Genomic DNA, 18,938 nt, shown 5'->3' with positions numbered 1-18,938 from the left:
GTAGAGCAGTAGTTAATATGGTGCCTGACAGAACAAGCTAGTTTCCATGAGCAAAGGGCAGCAAAAATAAGCACTTTCAGGGACAGAGATAGGGAAAGATGTCAGACAGCTGTCAGTCTTGAGAAAACTTCCTTCCCCTCTCACCGTATTGCATGAAAAATCTCCTATGAATATTCTTTTGGGTGATTCTGTGCAAGTGATGACACGGGAGAGCAGTGCTTTCACAGCATCATTCCAGCCTTTCAGGTCTCTGCAAGGAGTGTGGGTGATCATCAACATTGATCCTGCCACTGTATACTTACACTGGCTGCTCTCAAAGTCATGATGGAAAGCAAATGCAGTAGGGCAGCCAAAAACCCCAAGAGCCTAAGGGGACAATTGTCCAAGAGCCAGCCTACTCAGTCAGCCTGGGGCACAGGGAACAGTGCAGAAGTGCAGGGTCACAGCACACACAGCGCTGCTCACCGTCCCTTAATGACCGGCATCTGCTTGTGGGAGCAAGGAACCCTCTTTTGCATCTCTGTGAGGACAAAGCATCACACTTCCCTGACACCAGAAGGGTTTATGGAGGCACCATGCTTTCAGTCTGCTTTGTCTATATATTTTGTGTGACGGGCAGTGAGAGCTCCTTTGGTTGTGTCTGACTAGACCTCCAATAAATAGAGAAAAGAGAATTTATACTTTAAAACTATTGCTACAGGGTAGTATTACCTATTTTTTATAAGCACATGTATCTGATGGCACTTTCTGAAATTCCATGCTTTTAGCAAGATTTTTGGAAGAGTGCTGTCTAAATGAGCTTATGATCTAAACAGACAACACAGGGGCAAGAACAGAGGAGGGAAAGGACACAGACAGAAACAGAATAGAAGCAACCACTTGTGTCAAGTGGATTCAAAACATTTTTAGCGTTAAAAAAATGTTCTCACACTGTAGGCAGAGCCCAATCCTGTCCCATAGCAAAGACAAACTTTGCCAATGGCCTCAGAGGGGCAGGATGCAGCTTTGTGTACTCATCTTTCCTGAACTGACCCTTACAAGTAAATCTTCAGTGAAGATGACATTAAACAGTTCATTATTCTCAGTGTGCTTAATTAGCAGTAAAATATGTCTTCAGTGGCCTCCACACTACCTGCATGTCCTGGGTTCAGCTGGGATGGACTCAATCTCCACAAGACGCTGGGAAGGGACACAGCCAGGACAGCCAACCCAAAGTAGTCAAAGGGATATCCATACCATAGGAGGTCACGCTCTGTATATAAACAGGGGCAGTTGGCCAGTGGAGGGAATTGCTGCACAGGAGCTGGCTTGGGCATCGGTGGGTGGTGGGCAACTGCATTTTGTATTCCTTGCTTGTATATCCTTTCATTTTTATTACTGCTTTTATCTCTTCCTTTGCTGTCCTGTTTTATCCCAACCCACAAGTTTTACCTTTTTTTTCCCCTCTGATTCCCCTTCCTTTCTCGCTGGGGAGGGAAGGACTGAGTGAGTGGCCACATGGTACTTAGTTGCCGGCTGAAGCTAAACCGCGACACTGCATAATGAAGAGGTTTCCTTCAATGGAGGGTCAAATAGAGTTTATACTGGTTTCTCTGAAGTCACTATAAAGCTGCCTGTAAAAAAGGCCTTTAGGACAGTTTTGGTGTGATCAGAATGTACTGCTGAAACGATGGTTAGCCAACCAATGAGTGAGAGGACATGATCTGATAGCTATGAAAAGGTTAGACAGACATCCTCTGTGGCCTAGGCACAGAAAGCATTTTTTTTTTAGTGTATCGATTTTATAACAGTAAGAATGGATAAATAAACCCACAGAGACACATTTCACACCTTGCTAGCAAACTACAACAGGCTAAGTCCAGCCTATCTTAATTCAATAAAGTTCTCCCAAGGATGAACCTAATTAATGGCTGCCACTGTCAACTGTAACTGAAAGGTACCTGCTGTGCTATCGTCCTACCACTCCACCCGCTCACAATGACTGAAAGCAGCATAGTTAATTGAATGGCACATCTACACAAAGTGTTAACGGAGCAGGACTCTTCTGTTACCTGCAACTTGCTTTTGGGGAGACTTGCAAATGAAATAACAACTCACAATGCAGCATTTTCCTCAAGGTGAATATGGCATTCACATTCACAGCCTTTGATGGTTCTTCTCAACACAGAGTTCAACATAAAGCATTAATAAGGACTGGAAATGACTTAATATGGACTTTAAAAATTTAGAGGTTAAACGAACTGGCACTGAAGTGAAAAAACTGGTCAAAGTATGCCTGGCAATAAATGTAGATTTCTCTTGTTTCCATGTCACAAGCAAGACCCATGTATAATATTAACTCATTAATCTGCTTACGGTTTTCTGAGAATCATCCTCATATGAGCATCTGGCCCAATCTGAGACAGAAACAGCATAGTGTCCTGTAGCTCCTCATCACACTCCTTTTTCTCTTCCTCAGTTGGCAAAGGGGCGTCTTCATGCTCATCGTCCAAAAATCGATAAAATAAGTATTTGTCTTGAAAGTAGTGTTCCTGATCCACTGAAAACAACATAAAATATCAAACACTAAGCTCTCCTCATTCAAGTTAACCTTTTGGAAATATGTGCAGCATTGTATCTATCACAGATATATTGGTTAAGAAGGAAAAGAAATCTAAAGAGAAACTGCAAGAGTATGAAACACCTATATTTCTCACATATGTCCATATTATGTTGCTTGAAGAGTACACTTCTAAATTGTGTACTACAAACACTTTACAAAAGGCTTCAATATATGTGTGTTGTGGATATGTATATATACATGTGTGTGCGCACATGTGTGGTTTTTTTTCTTATTAGATCTGGTTTTGTTCTTGTTTCAAACCACTTCATTTAAGCAAACGATTCACGCTGAGGGAAACAGTTACATCAGAAACTTCTAAGACATATTCTCTAGCATGAACACTTTCCCCTACATGTTTCAGACAAGGGCTAAAAGATAACAAAAGCATCTAAACTCTTTCTGATGCACCAGAAATGTACATCATCAAGATATAATCTCAGGGGCAAGTTCATTGACCTGTGTCCTGGTAGAAAAACTTAATGGATAGACTACCAAGAGACAACTACTAAAGAGAGGCTATGATATGGTGAAGGACAAACCCTTGGTCTTCCAAGCAAGTCAGAGTGATGTGTTGAGCTAGATACTGTGACGCAGTTTTCAACAGCTTGCCCCTGGGAGTTCAAGGGAATATTCAGCAGGAATTAAAGCTAGAGACCTTAGAGTAAGGAAACAGCGGAAACAATCTGTCTTCTCAGTGTGGAAATTTCTCTGTGGGATATGGGAAGCACAGAAAAGGATAAATGGAAGTGTACTGTAATACAGCTGTTCTTCTGAACTTAATAAAACCCTATGTGCAAAGCTTCAATAGTAATATTGCTTTGCAAAGCTACCCTTCTGAGGGCTATAATATCCTGTTACCAAGTAAATCCTGCCAAATGGAAACTGAAAGTCAATGTAAAGTACAGTCAGAAAACTAAGAAAATCCCAAGTCTCTGCACTTGGAATACTTGGAATGCTGAATGTGAGAACATTTCCAAAACCAGTGAAAATTATTCCAAAACTATGGATCTGAGCAAATACAAACATATTCACTTCCAAATGCTGCATATCTTTGATGAAGATCAGTTTTGTGTATGGTAATATGCCTCTTGGTTTTGGCCTGAGTGCTATACAGCTCTTGCAATACAATCACAAGCCAGTGTACTCCTAAGTATAATTAAAGTTATTATAAATTATTCATTTACTTTTCAATATTCTCATAAGTTGAAAAGGTATAATTGGTAGCAAGATTCATGTAATACTGTCTGCGTGTTGCACTTATGAATGAAGAGGTTGCTCTGCAGCATTTCTTTTGGGCTCATGATCCCTTTCTTTTTCATGAAAGAAACCTACAGAGGCACTGATGTCACACACTGCCCATGTTTTAGTCAAGACGGTGATTTTCGTTATCTTACCATGGTTAAGAACACCTTCCTCCAGCAATACTTGCCACATGCCAACAGCCTGGCTTCGTGAATGGACACAAGGACTTTGCTGCATCATCCAGTCAACTAACTCTGTCCCCACACAGCATTGCCTGAAGGACAAATAAATAGAGAGAAATGAAGAGGGATCTAGCCAAGAGAGAGATCACACAGTGTCTGCCAAGAACAGTGACATCTTAAAACCTTAGTCCAGTTTTTCTACAGACAATATGATGCTACCACATCTATGCATATATGCTTGAAATGCCAGTGAAGGTGGTCAGTGTTGAGAGCATCACCTCAGCAGAACAACAAGTGTTTTGTGAAATGCAACGTTCAGAGTATCAGAGTGAGCCTGTGCCACCTGGTACAAAACCTGTTACACCAGGGCAACAACCTCCAGCCCAGATTTCTAAGGAAACTTTCTCTGTATACTGTGGGATAGAAAAAGCCTCCTATTTTTCAGAATCCTGCATGAAATTAATCATCTAACTCTGTAAAAGCTTTGCCAGTGAGAACAGCCCCCACGGGAAGACTGTTACAAGGATGTTCCTCCATTTGTAACCAAACTCCAGCCATGCTATATTTGGGGACACTGGTTTGTAAGTCTACAGGGTTTCTGAGGCTCCCTCATGCTGGTGCTGGTCACCTCGCAGCTCCGGACTGAGCCAGCCTCAGGCAGACAACAGCAGGCCTCAAGTTCTCGAGAATGCCCAAAAGGGAAGGATGGGGAACCAACAAGCCACAGGGTCACTAAAGAAAATTCTCTGCCATAACACTCTCTAGCTCAGCAGAAGTAAATATACAATGTGATAAAAAATTTACAAATCTGTAACTGACCACACGGAGATCAGAGAGGAAGCTGGCCAGTCCTGCTAGACAAGCTGTTGTGGCTCCACTCTCCACGCATCACTTTCAGACCCCAAAGAAACAGGTAATGCTGAAATTTACCTTAAATAATGCTTTCACTTAAAATCTCATTTTGATGATAAAACTTTCCCTCACCTGGATCAAACCTAAATTTGGACATTCCATGCTTAAAAACCCAAGGACAGAACAGTAAGTGTTTTTTCTCAGTTATGCATAAGATAAAATCGTGTAGTTGTTTGGACCAGCATTGGTCTTCATTTATCAGACATGCTCTTTTGTTCTTCTAGAACCACAAGCAATGTCACATCATAGTACATTCCAGATCACCTCACAAGCTCCAAATACCTTGCAACATATTGAATACATTTTGGACTGAAATATGGAAAATCAGTGCACTTACCTCAAAAGCCAATCAGCAACATACCGATTTAATTTTAGAAAAAGACATACTCAGATATTTGAAACCATTTTTTATTTAAATATACTCTGAATAATGCATTATGTATTTGATTTAAACATTAGACACTAAACCAAGTTGATTGGTTCTTAAGGCAACAGTAGATAGATCCTGACTCCTTGAAGTCCAACGCTTTCTCTACAATTGCCATTGTTATCCCACTTCAGCAAGACAGTGCTGCCACCAGCAGGAAGATAAGAAAGCCTGGCAATACACTGAAAAGAAATAATTTTAAATAGAGCAGGAAATCTGCATAAGGAATGTTCCTCACGAGGTGAATTTTCAGAACTCCACACTGAGAAACACCGCTGTAGCAATCAGTATAGCAACATAATATATTAATGAACTTTCCTATTATCTCTTACTGACATATTAAGAGAACAGAATCTACATTTTAACTTGATATTGCACACAATATTCCAGCTAACTATGCTATTAACTTTGGAAGAGTTTTTGTAAGTGAATGCTCTGTTCACAATCATGGACTCAATTTCCAGTCAAATTACTTCAGAAAAGATTTACCAGGCCCATTAAAAACTGCATAACATCCAGATTCAAATAGCTTCACAGAATAATTTCAGACCTTTTGAGACCTGCAAGTATGGTAGGGCATAAATCACAAATCAGAGGACGGCAGGCATAAAAATTCAGAGACCTCTATACAATCAGCTCACACACCTGTAAGTCTTCAGATGGTATTTACGATCTCTTATCATGTGAGGAGCTCGGGATAGAATTGTATTCCGCAAAATCTTTCCAGCTCTGAGGATCTTTTCTGAAGGAACCTTGGTGATCATAGAGAAAAAAAGGGACTAAGATACACAGATTTTAAAATTTCTGCAATCTCTATGCTGCCTTCTGCAAAACAAAACACAAGTTCTCTTTTCCCTAAATTTAAAGTCCTTGCACAGATGGTTACTTTTGCAGAGCAGTGTAGTATATATTCAGGATTTTAAGTTTCGCATAGTTATCACATCTAACAGAAAGCATCACTTCAGCTGATACATATCACACCATTGGAAATAGGAATTATTTCCATTTGTCTAACAGCCTGGCTCTACAGCACACCTATGTCCTATTACCTGTGTAATGGTTTTAGTAGGACGAGGTGGGATGTGAGGTTCGATAGGAGGTGTCTGAAAAATAAAATGAAATTAAATAAATTTTTAAAGGTTGAGCAGTAAAATAAAATAAAGGCTAAAATAAAAAAATGAACAAAGAAGTTGTAAAAAAAAAAAAGAATGATGTTCAAGTCCAAGCTCTGCTCAGGTGTCATGAGAAGAAAAAGCTCTTTGAAGGCATCCTGAAGACAAACTTGGCTCTTAATGCTACTCAGCATTAAAACAGTGACATGACATGTGAAGATGAATAAGAAATACATGTTAAATTTGCCAAGGTATTAATGAAGTGTGCAACGGCCAAACTTCACACCAGATCTGGTGCTACGCGGGCACAGCCAGCACGTCCACTTGCGGCTCCTGACCCGCAGTGGGCACAGTCACCTTCCTCCCCGGGCGGCTGCGCCTGCCGCTCCGTCCCCACCACAGAAACCCTTTCCTCCTTCGGCACGTCCTTCTGTTCCGCTCTCCTCTCCCTTAGAGCATTGCACAAGAAACGGGAACGAGGAAACTGCTCTGCTCCCACTATCTGTCTTTTCTAAACTATGATTGGGCTTAGCTGGTGACCCTTTTATAGCTGCTCTCTGAAACACAAGAGCACACTGAAAACAGAGATCTCACTCTGAGTATTAATAACTTTTGCTTTCATTTCCTTTTGAAAGGATTTCAAGTTCCCATCAAATTCAATGAGACTGAAGTTAAATATACACTTAAATGGTTGGCCAAATCGGCATTAAAGACATTGTGAAAATTATTTTTAAATTCTACATTCTTAAAAGGTTTTTTAAAAATCAATAAAGCACAATATACTCAATCTAACTTCCAGATTTTAATTCTAATTAGGAATACACTTCAAAGGAGAGATAAAATGCATAAAACAAAAAATAAGAGAATTTTACAGCAGTAGACTAGTGAAAATTAATTATATTTTTATTCTTTATGGTGTCCGTTAAGCTACAACAGTGCACAAAACTAATAGTTAAAAAAATGAATATGGATGAAAAATTGTCAATAAATCTCCCATCCTAATCAAAACAGAATATAAGAGAGCATTTAGAAGAAATCTGATTCAATCTGAAAGTACAGCAAACACCCAAGGTGAAGGTTAAGGCGCAGCACAAGAACCGGCAGAAAGCAGCAGGAAAACTTGTTCGCCTGCATTTGACCCTGACCAACGCAGAAGGATCAGCTGCAAAGACAGAAGGTAACTTGGGTGAAGGTGATCACAAAAATGATCCAGTGTCAGAACTTTACAGAAGAAAGTAAGAACATCAAACTAGAAACAATGGACAATGAAGAATTATTTCCACAAAAAGAGAATACTGACAGCTAAATTCCTGGAGTGGTTCATGGGGGAACAAGTGAAAGGTGAAAGAAGTCAAAGAGAGCTGGTGGTTACTTAATGAAACAATACTAACTCCACATACAATATATCCTAGCACAGAGCTAGAAGTTGTAGTGAAGCCTCAACTTAGCTAAAAGAAAGAGTTCTTCACTGAAATACAAGAAAGAAATGTACAGAAAGGATCAAATAAGGGGTTTACAAAAGACAAGTTCAAAAAATAGTTTGAATAATGAAGGACAAAATTAGAAAAACAAAGGCATAAAAAGAGACAGATCTACCAAGAAATCTCAAGAGCTATAAAATATATTCCACAAGTACATTAGTAGTAAAACAAAGAGAAGAAAAAACGTTGATCCGCTGCTCAACAGAGGGAAATCTATTAACAGAAGCAGTTGATGCATTTTTCGTATCAGTGTTCACTAGAAAGATCAGTGGCAGACAGATGGCCAACATCCTAAGTAGCAAAGTGAAAGGAGTAAAATATCAGCCTGAAAAAGCAAAAGAACAGATGAGAAAATATTACATAAATCACCTATTTTAAGCCTGTCTGAGTTTGCAGAATTTCATGCAGGAAACTTGCAGAGCTTGAAGAAACTTAAAGAGGGCTGCAGGTATCCTGGAAACACCAGCAGGCACCTCTGACAATTCTAGGGGACTAAGGAAACCAGAAGATAGAAAAATGAGAGAAGGAGAGCTGAAAAATTATAGATGAGTCAGCTTAACTTGTCTTCCTAGAAAAAGTCAATTTGCAAGCACCTGGAAAAAAACAGGGAGATGAGTCACATGTGATGTATATTAATCAAGAGCAAATAATGCCACATTGATCTAATTTTCTTCCATGAACAAGGAGCAATACAGAGGTTGGGGAAGAAATAGTTTTTTCAACCCTTTAGTAAGGCTTGGGCACTGTCTCATATGATAATCTCTTCTGCAAAGGGCAGATTTAATTCTCATAAAATAAGTGCAAAACCAGTTGGAAAAGTATATTTTGAAAGCAATTACCAGTGAAGCTCTGTTCAACTGGCAGTCATACCAGAAATCTGTTCTGAGAAGCCTTCTCAAGAATATATCACATCTGATAGTATTAAATATTAACACAGGATAAAGTAGAAGGTACACTGATTCTGCAGACTTCAGGACGAGAGGGCTGCATGTACATTGGAGAAAAAGTTCACAGTTTGATACAGTTTTGACATCGGTTTGAAGAAAATATGATGCTACTATGTAACAGAGAGAGTGCTGACTACTTTTCAGGCAGAATCAGCTATATAAAGGCAGGGTTGGAAACAAGTGTCTTAGTAGGAGTTCCAGTTTATAACAGATATTAAACAGAACCGGGTAAGAAACGTCACGCTTGCATGAAAGCGAGTAGTAAGCATGTAGCAACAGATGAGATAAATAATGCAGTTCTGCTTCAGTCAGCTAAGACCTAAGCTAAAGTACTGGGTCTCATTTGCCCACTTTACTTCAAAAGTATCTAAACCAACTGGACAGAATTTAGAGGAGAGCAACAAGAAAAATCAACAAGCACAACATAAATAGTCGAAGTAGTTCAGCTAAGAAAAAGGCAATTCTTAGCAGAAGTACAATAAAAAAGCCTTCAGATTTAAAAGGCCTTTGAAAATAAGAAAGAAATGACCTAGTCCATCCTGCAGAAATCAGGAAATAAAGAGTTTAAATTGCTGGAAGAGAGACTCAGGTTAGACATTGGTGAAGCTTTGCTAAGAGGGCAGACAGCGGATAGGGGCACAGATGGCCAGGGAGGTGGGTTCCTCTACCTTCTGAGGCCCAGGATGGTCCGTGAGGTATCTATCAGGAGCGATACAGCTGTAGTGAATCGTGCATGTGGTTCAGGGATGGACGTGCTTCCCTGAAGGACCTTTTAACCTCACTGTGTGGCACTGAGCAATTTTTGAGGACACCTTTACATGACTAAATTTATTTCAACCAGAAGGTGGTGCTTAAAGAGATGATTAATAATACAGCCCGCAGAGCAGCAAGCCCAAGGCACTCACTCCTACTGAGGAACAACATCCTTGCCATCCAAAAGACATGCTCAGCTCAGAGACCCCCAAAGTCACAACCTGCCAAGCTACTGCAGTGAACTCTGGCTACTCTGGCAACAAGATGAACTGCAGCAAATGGAACCACAGGGCTTGGATTGAGCTTGCTGTAAAACAGGTTGTCATGCTTCAAAGGCAGGGAAATGTAACACCAGTGATATGGTGTTCCAGCAACAACTTGCGGGACCTTAGGACAACAGCCACAACTCGGCTGAAGTTGAAGAAATGTTTTGTAAGACTTTACAATCTTGGGTCTCCCATTAAGGGAGGCTTAGAAAGCACTTAGGAAAAAAAGAAGTAACTCCCTATAAAACAGCAGAGAGTGAACAGCGTGTTTAATTACTTTCTTAACATGTTCTGGTATTTTTTAAGAATTAATGTGACTAAAGTGTATGTCGCAAGGAGCTGTATGACTGCAACTACTTGATTATCACATTTTTCAGGACTTCTGAATAAGGGAAAAATTATCAGGTGAAGAGGTCAAAAATGCAAGTCAATTAGAAGAGTTTACAAATTATTATTCATCTCCTGGCCATTGTGGTGACAAGTGTACCTGTTCTCAGCTTTCCCTCAGCATTAGATGAAGCAACACAGCAATACCATCTTCAGCTACAGTCACTTCATGCCCTTTCCCAACCAGTGCACACAAACTGTTTACTGTGATCTGCTGATCCCCCCATAGGGGAGAAGCTGCACATGGGTCTGGAGAGTGAAGATGGGAAAGCTGTAGGTGTTGGCAGGGGGAAGCAGAAAATGATAATAAGAAACTGTAGTGAACGGTTTTCAGCATTAACATTAATAAACTCTATATCTGTACATTTATGGATGCACATTTGGGCCATTCAACCAAACCCTTCACGAAGGCAATCACAAAACTCTCTATTTAAATTGGGTTGAAGCACAGAAAGTAACAATTTTAGTCTCTGTTCCTTTGAAGATTCAAGTATTTATGCATGAGAGCAATACCATGGATTTAAATAGGACTATACATGTATATAATTTCATGCACACATTTAATCTCTGGAGAAATAGGCTTTAGATTATAAACTATAGGGCAATGGCTGCCTTTATTTCTGTGATTCTTACATCACTGAGCAAGCCATATGTAAACAAATAAATAATAAATAATATAATGAACAACAATAGAGACCAAACATGAGGTCTGTATTTGTCAAGTTATTTGAATCTGCTAAATAAAATCCAAGAACACCTCTTATAAAAATAGTTGTTTCTACTCCCCTTGTTAAATAGCTGTAAAGGGATGTTTCTTCAGCGCCTTTACATAGGAATGAATGCTTTAGATCTACAGCAATTTAGATCTATAGAATCAAATGATGGAGGTGACTTAACTTACTACTCTCAAACAAGAAATGTAGGAAATCCGTACTGCAAAGAACTAAGATGAAATAAAACAAAAGTCAATGAATTGTTTTTTCCAATGACCTCAGCACAGCTCATGTTTGAAGACAGAACAAGTTTCTGTATTTATTGGATTTAAGCATGGCATGTGAGGTTACCAGGGTGACCAGATAAACCTGTGCTCTACTGTTGATCCCTTTATTTCCAACTAGGGCACCGAAAAGAATTGCAAGTGACATCTGTTTTCCTGCTGTCTGGCAGGGGATCCAGAAGAAACAAAGGACAAAAGCCACACACATTGAAAGGCAGCAGCAGCAACAGCCACCTCACTATGAGGTCTGCTTGTTTTACACCCCCAGTATTCACTGCCATTGGTGATTTAGGGTCTAATCCAAAGCCCGCTGAAATCACCAGGAATTCCCTAATTGACTCAATGGGTTTGGAGTCAAGCATTTGATTCTCCTCAGTGCATTTCAGGAAGCAGAGCATCTTTAGCTCTTAGTGGTTCCAAACAACTTCTGATGACTGACATTTACGACTGCCATGCTTGAATATCCCATCTCCAGAAAGTCTAATAGTGCCCTACCTGGTTCACATGGGAGGAAATAAAACATTAAAAAAAAAAACAAACCTCCCACAATATTGGGGAAAGTAAAGCCAGTCAGTAAGACACAGCTGAGAATTAGCAAAAGTCCCCGCAACCCTCCCACGCAACACTTCTGCCTTCTATTCCTATTATTCATTTCCAAAAAGTTGCCTTTTTTGTAATATGTTATTGATCTGAATATGTTATTGATCTGAATTGATCAAAGGTATAGAAAAGAATTCCAAAGATGAAAGGCCTTTGCACAGATCACTCTTTCTCCAATACAAAGTACAGAATGACCATATAGCAGGGATAAAGCTGAGCGTACAGTATCAGAGCTGCAGGGGTGTATTTCCACGTGGAAAGCAGTCTTGGACAGAGTATCCTAGTTCAACTCCATTGGTCTTACTTCTATCTGCAGAAAAGTGTGTCTATGCAGACTGCACCAACCTCTGCTACAATGCTGTTGGTAAAACAATTCACTTCGTGAATGCAGCTTGCTGAAAAACATCCAAGGAGCAACTGGCCAGAGATCCTGTCATGAAAAGGTTCTTTGAAAAGTGTTTTTTGCAAAATTTGAAGGAAAATATACCCCATATTGTAGGAATTTCTGTGCTCTGTTAGCCTGTGCTGGATCTCTGGAGTAGCCCTATGTGGAACATGCTGATACACTGACCAGCGCTTGTCATCAGAAAAGAACCCGTCATGATCTCTAGTCAACCCTCCAGGGTGCAGAGTATATAAGAAACCTCACACACGCTCCCTGCCACAGGGACTTCTGATGGTTGGGACACGTCACCAGGACTGCGCTCTGTCCAACCCAGACCACCGTCATATCTGCAGAGACCTTACCACGCTCCTCCAGAAGACAACTGGAAATAGAAATACAATCATCACTACCACATTGGAAACATTTCAGTCACCTCTTCACTATCTCCTCACAAACATATGCAGCAGCTGAGAGCACCAAACTGTATCCCCCAGCACTCTCCGCAGGACAGCACAGGCAGCCCAAGAGCAAAGTGCCTGCCCACATCTCCCAACTGGAAGAGTCCCAAACTGATGACTGACCTCATGCCAGCTCTGTAGGGGCCTTAGCAACACTTTGGAATCAACAGAGGAGAAATTACCCAGAAAGAGCACTTGTTGCTGCTCTTCATCTCTGTTTACCAAACCATCCAAGTACTTAAAAGGACCTGAAGCCAGTCTAGATAGTCTGAAATTGCATTACCAAACCACCCATGCTCACAAATGACACCCACAGAGTTTCTTAAGAAACATCCATAAACAACACAAGTGGGAAGCAGGCAAGATACGGACAGAGGAAAACACAGTCACGAGGATGTTTGCAAAATTAGGGAACTTCCACAGAAAGAGGAATTAATCACATTTAAAAAAATCTTCTGAGTTTCATAAAACTACAGCACATGTAATCTAAATACCTATAGATGTAACTAACTGCAGACTAAGTAAACCAAGGAAAACAGACTAGTAGAAATTCTCACGACCAGTGGTTAAGACAGCTCAGTTTTATTCTTGTTTTCTGATCGCACGACCTTACACAAATCACGTAATCACACTATTTCATTTTCCCCTTTTTGGAGAGAGGAATACTAATAATTTCTATCTTTGTAAAATGCTTTTAATATTGTCAGCAAATGGGCTACTATCAAAATATTCAAAATAATGATGACTGTTTAAAAATCTGTATTCTTTAAATGTAATACAATGTGAAGACTAAGCTGCATTTTAAACTACATTTTAAAATCACTTTTCTTCAGTAATCTACATGTATTGATAGCATAAACAGGAAAATGTGTCCCTTTAAATGTTTAAATACAATCAACGTTGCAAATTTATTTCAGAAAGTTAAATTGAAACTGCATTATTAACACTTCTACAATGTTTCTTTGACAAACTGTAAATGTCCATCCTTTTAACACAAAATGGTTCAGCTATTACCAAAAATGATACTTCACTGTGAATGTCAAAGGGAAAAAGAATATTGAAACAGACTATGACCAGTGCACAAAAAAAAACCCCAGAACATGCCTAATGATGTCTTATTTTCCTGTCATTTTTTTTACTTCTCTGCCACAATGAAACAGCTGCTATAACTACACTCCATGCATGGAATAAAATGTCAGAAAATGCTAACTCTGCTGTGAGAATTCCTAATGTTCTGATCGAGGTGCGACTAGAGTTGTCATAAGGAATCTCAAGCCAGTGTTATCACAGGTTTCTCTGCTGCTGCATTTTTTTAATCTACAAAAGATAAAAGCCTTTTTTGCATTGTCTCTCACAAAAATTACTGGGTTTATTAGTATCCATGGCTTTAATAGTATGTTTACCTGAAATCATTTACTTCTTGAGAAACAAAGTATAATGACAAAGATGAAAAAGGACAATAAATATTAGGCAGCAAGGTTACTGGGTTTTAAGATCTGCCTCTCTCATCTGTGCTATAGGTACAGAGCAATTACTTGCAAGGCAAACTGAAGAGAAATTAAAGATTAATGAGCTTCTGGAAGATTTCTTTCACTCGTTTCCAGACACTTTTATAGTTTCTACAAACATTTCCCACCTCCAGGTCTCCCAGGAGGAGGCCTCTAGACAAACAGGACTGGGTGGGCTCTCCTGTGCTTCCATCAGCCCCAGATGCCCAGACTGCCTCCTGAGAACTAGGTGATGAAATTTTAGATGAAGTGGTGGCTGCCAAAAAATGGCTGGAGTGTGAATTAGGGGGTGAAATTGTGAAGCTATTAAAATCAATGGCAAAACTCTTGACTTTAGTGTAGTCAAAACAGCTCCCAAATGAGGCAAGAGCACTGCTGCATCCTGGGTGATAGCGGTTCACACATTGTGTGACCCCAGCTAATCATTCCACTTCTGAGTGTTTCAGCTTCTCCATCTGTAAAATGGGGATGACAGTGTCTATTCATATATCTGAGAAGCGATGAGAACGAGCAACTGAAAACACTGCTCAATGCTGCAACTGGAATCCTGGAAGCCGAGGTCTACAAATTCATTTGGAACCATTTAAACCAGACCTGTTCACCTTTTTTCTTACTGTTTTGAATTTCAGTTCATCTTCCATGATAACTAGTGCAGGACAGACATTTCTAAATGTACTCTTCAGCTGCTTCTGCTGGTAAGTGAATTTCTACTGCAACTTGAGAAAAAATTTGCTCCATAAATGCACAAAGAACATTGCAATAATTAACCCAAGATTGAGATGGAGAGGTGAAATTACTCTACCTGACATTTTCCCTGGCTAACCACATCTCTTTACATCCCAATTCACCATAGTGATAGATGACCTCTTTTTACCTCTCTCAGTATGTAGCCCAAGCTGTGTAAATTCTGTGATGTCGGGCTTTTAGGGATATCACAGAAAGAGCCTGTCCTTGTGAAATGGAAAGGGACCTACTGTATGTATTTTGTAATTTACCCCCTTTATCCTCTTTCTTTTTAATGTTTGCGTTAATTTTTGAAACCTCACTAAAAACATTGCTTTGTCCAGCTCAAATTCCGTAGATGCCATCTGTCAACCACCTGCCTCCTTTTAAAATGTAATCTCAAAATTTTCTTTAGCTTCACTGACTCTTTAGTGACTCTTTGTGGGCTGTACAAAGAATAAGGACTGTTGTGCTATATTAAGCAAATCCCAGTATGAAAATGTTTGCTGTTCCAGAGAAGTTTAAACACTGTAATCCATACCAGCTTGCCTGGAGATACTGAATGTAGATAGAGCGTTCCCAGCTAACTTGGGTTAAACAAATCACAGCATTTCTACAATACTATAGGAATCTTCAGCTTCTCCATGGCAGTTGGTCTAGGAGATTGTCTTGAGGAAAGAAAGATACATCCTCCCCAGAGGAATTTCTGGTGCAGTGAAGTCTAATATTAGTGCAGATTGTCCTGCGCCTGCACTGCCACAAGGTCACCCAGCACCTTTCAGGCAGCAATCCAGAACACGGAGTGTAACACTGAAGAAACCAAACAGTAGCGTTCAGGAGCTCTAGGCAAGGCAATCTCCCGCTTTTCTTCTCCTTCCTCCTTCCCCCAGTTTGGACCAGACTACCAAGAAGACAAGAGAGTCATTGTCTTACACAGGCCCAGGACTGCTGTGGAGCAGTGGCTACACATTTACAGCATAAGCAATGCCAGAAACCTTGCTGTTACAGTTTTGTGGGACACAGGTTTTCCCAACATTACCCTGGAATCTGCAGCAGCCAACACTGACACTCAGCAAAGGGTGAACTGAGTTGGGGGAAATGAAAGGGGAACAGGGGATGTCAGGTTCCTTTATCTTGTGGACCCCTCGAGTTTTGCCAGTCAAGACGCAGGACCTCGTGCAGCTAGTGGCAATAGGCTTTTCTTAGGATAATTTCACAGACTTATTTGGAATAGCTGCCAGAATCCAGCAGTTTGCAGACCATAAGCTGAAAATCCCTCATCTAGACTGGCTTTGAACACAATTAAGGCAACTCAAGAGAAGGGAGAGAGGGAAAGAGAGGGGAACAAATATTTGCCTGGATCTGTATGTGTATTACAGTAATAACAGGAATACATAATACAAATGTATATTTAAACACAGGAGACAGAAATCACAGAGATTCATTTGTGATTTAGCAGTGAATTGCAATGGAGCTGCAAGCTGGCCTGATAAAATCATCCTCTGCTACTTGTCCCTCTGCTTCCCCCACAGCTGATGTGGGCTGGAACAAGTGCCAGGTTTGGGGCAGAAGAGAGTCTCCATCCACAGCTGACAGACCTGGCAGTGCTCTGTGCAGAGGTTAGACGTTTAGGGCTGCAGACAGTTCACAGCAGCCTCAAACAGCACTGCTGTGGTCCATCTCCTCCTTGAAACCCACATCCCGGCTCTGCCCCGTTGCTCGTGCTGGGCCTGGCCAGGAAGCTAATTTTAATCAAAACAGCAGAAAATAAAGTTCCGATAAAAGGTTTATGTGTTTCTGACAGTTCTGCTCCCTTACCACCAGGCAAGCAGAAATGTCAGTGTGATGGAGGAGAGGGCACACATAGCTGGATGTAGAGAGAAGGGACTTCAGAGGGAGGATGTGGAGGGGGACAGGTGCCCTAGAGTCCCCGTGCAGGTCACTGGAAGCTGCTGTGGGAAGGCAGCCACAGCCCCACAATTCTCCCTGCGGCCAAATGTGCTCTGCTCTGGGAGCTGATGCTCCCATCACCTTCTGATGGCACAGCCACCCCCTGCTGCCTCAGCTCCTGGTGTCACTGCTGGTCCTCATGTGGCTCTGAGGTGGGCTGGGTTGGGAAACAGGTTTGGGTGAAAAGTCACCAGCAGAGCCATTCTGCAAATCCAATGAGGGCAGAGTGGCACAAGAGAAGATGTTTCTTTAGCCCCCTCTGATTCATGCATTTGAAGTCAGCTACTTTAAAGAACAAGGATGGACGAAGCAGTACTGGGAGGTTTACAAAAACTAAATCATAATTCTCCCCTGTTAAGTTACTGGCTCTTCCTTCATCCAGTTCGTATTTAAGGTAGTTGTACAAATTGTTTATATAATTTTATTTCTTAAGATGAAAACAAGTGTGGCTGAGTAATTCTAATTAGAAGCACTGTAACAACTGGTACTGGAAGTAAGCTTTTTTTTTTTTCTTTTTTCTTTTGGAACCTAAATTATGTATTCATTTCATTTCTCTACTAGTCAACTCAGCTATGCATATTTGTATTTCCTCATGAACCGCTATCTTTAATTTTAAGACAGCCGCATCACTGACGATAAAGCACATAAAGATCAAACAGAATCTTGTGCCAAGCTTTCTTCCAAAAGGAAACTTACAAAAAGAATAAATAATGGTAAGTCATAAATCATAAATCTTTAAATACCTAAACAGCACTTGCTTCTCAACCATCACTGGAGATAACAGTCCAATTACATTTTAGGCTCTGTCGTAGATCTCTGACATTTTTGCCTCAGCAATTCTAACTGGGAATGGCTCCAAATGAGCACCACAGACCAAACACTTGCTTTGGTGGTGGTGTTCTTTGCACGGAACCAGCACAACAGGCTCCTGATTCCTGACGAGCTAACACAAAAAGAACAAAATCACTGGACAGCTTTTCCCCACTATTTATTAACCTCTCAAATTTTTGTCAACTGTACACAGCCAGAAAAAGATGCTGCTAAATGATCAGATCAGACACGTTGATTACTTACTGACTCAGAACTATAATTGACTTTGTGGAATACCAATTTCCAGCATGCACTGTAGGACAGGCAGTCAAAATGCTCTGTGAGAGATGATATGAGTGACTAGAAGGAATCCGATTTTAAGATCCCTGATCCAATTTTTCTGCCAAACTTGATAAAATAATTACAAGATTCAAAAAAATTCATTTTGCTATTTCAAATATAAGTGCCAAATGTGTTACTTGTATACGCTTGACTTGTCTGAAGACATGAACCTTGAAAAGGACTATCTTTTTTTTCTCAGTATAATTACCCACTCTTTCTGTCTTTCAACTGCACGAGATAAATGGAGCATATGTGCATGTTTTTTATGGGTTGGGACAGAATCACACAAGAGATACAGCCAAGGAGCAAGAGTCATCAAATGTGACTCCACAATATGTATTATCAGAGCATCCTTGCCAGCACTAGCAGGTAAGGCAATATGCTGTTTCCCCAGACAAGTGGAACTGAGAGTGATGCTCTTCTTGAAAGAAAGTCCCACACCTAATTCACAATATTGTGCATTTTCCAGGAATTTCTGTTATTTTTCCATTATTTATTTTATCTAAACTATGACAGTAATACTTGCTTACTCTACTACTCTGATGAAAGCCAACAGTGTAAGATCTCCTCCAATTGCAAGATTAGCAAAGAAATATATCTCACTTATTTTTCCATTTGTCTATTGATTTCTGAACTTCTGCCTCCCACTCCCACTGTCTCTTAGGATTATCACACCAAAAACCAATCACAACAAGCTCCTGTAAGAAAACTCATTTGAAATGTATGAACACATGTGAATCCCAAGCCTTATAACATTCTGAGTAAACCAGCATCTTTGTGTCTGACAGTCACTCCATCTTTTCTGTGACTGCAAGCTCTTTGTAGCAGAGGCCTCCATCCCTTCTTTGCATCAC

The 18,938-nt window shown here is 40.4% G+C and overlaps 1 protein-coding gene across 13 annotated transcripts in view; it reads right to left on the bottom strand.

The window, feature by feature from the left end:
* The window catches only part of RAPGEF4 (Rap guanine nucleotide exchange factor 4), a 147,555-nt gene that overhangs the window by 50,038 nt on the left and 78,579 nt on the right, over positions 1-18,938 (bottom strand). For 6 of the 13 annotated variants that reach the window (XM_021300039.2, XM_013370121.3, XM_065068783.1 and 3 more), the window contains 4 exons: positions 6,415-6,468; positions 6,011-6,117; positions 3,997-4,118; positions 2,356-2,539 (listed from right to left, as the gene is read on the bottom strand). In XM_021300039.2, coding sequence (XP_021155714.1) covers positions 2,356-2,539; positions 3,997-4,118; positions 6,011-6,117; positions 6,415-6,468 — 467 coding nt within the window. The remainder of the gene's footprint in view (positions 1-2,355; positions 2,540-3,996; positions 4,119-6,010; positions 6,118-6,414; positions 6,469-18,938) is intronic. The other 7 variants (XM_065068781.1, XM_021300040.2, XM_065068785.1 and 4 more) reach the window with 2 other exon arrangements.

Source organism: Columba livia, chromosome 7 (genome assembly GCF_036013475.1).
Source record: "Columba livia isolate bColLiv1 breed racing homer chromosome 7, bColLiv1.pat.W.v2, whole genome shotgun sequence".
Lineage (NCBI taxonomy): Eukaryota > Metazoa > Chordata > Aves > Columbiformes > Columbidae > Columba > Columba livia.
The sequence above is the reverse complement of the archived record's forward strand: the minus strand, read 5'-3'. Positions and strand labels throughout refer to the sequence as shown.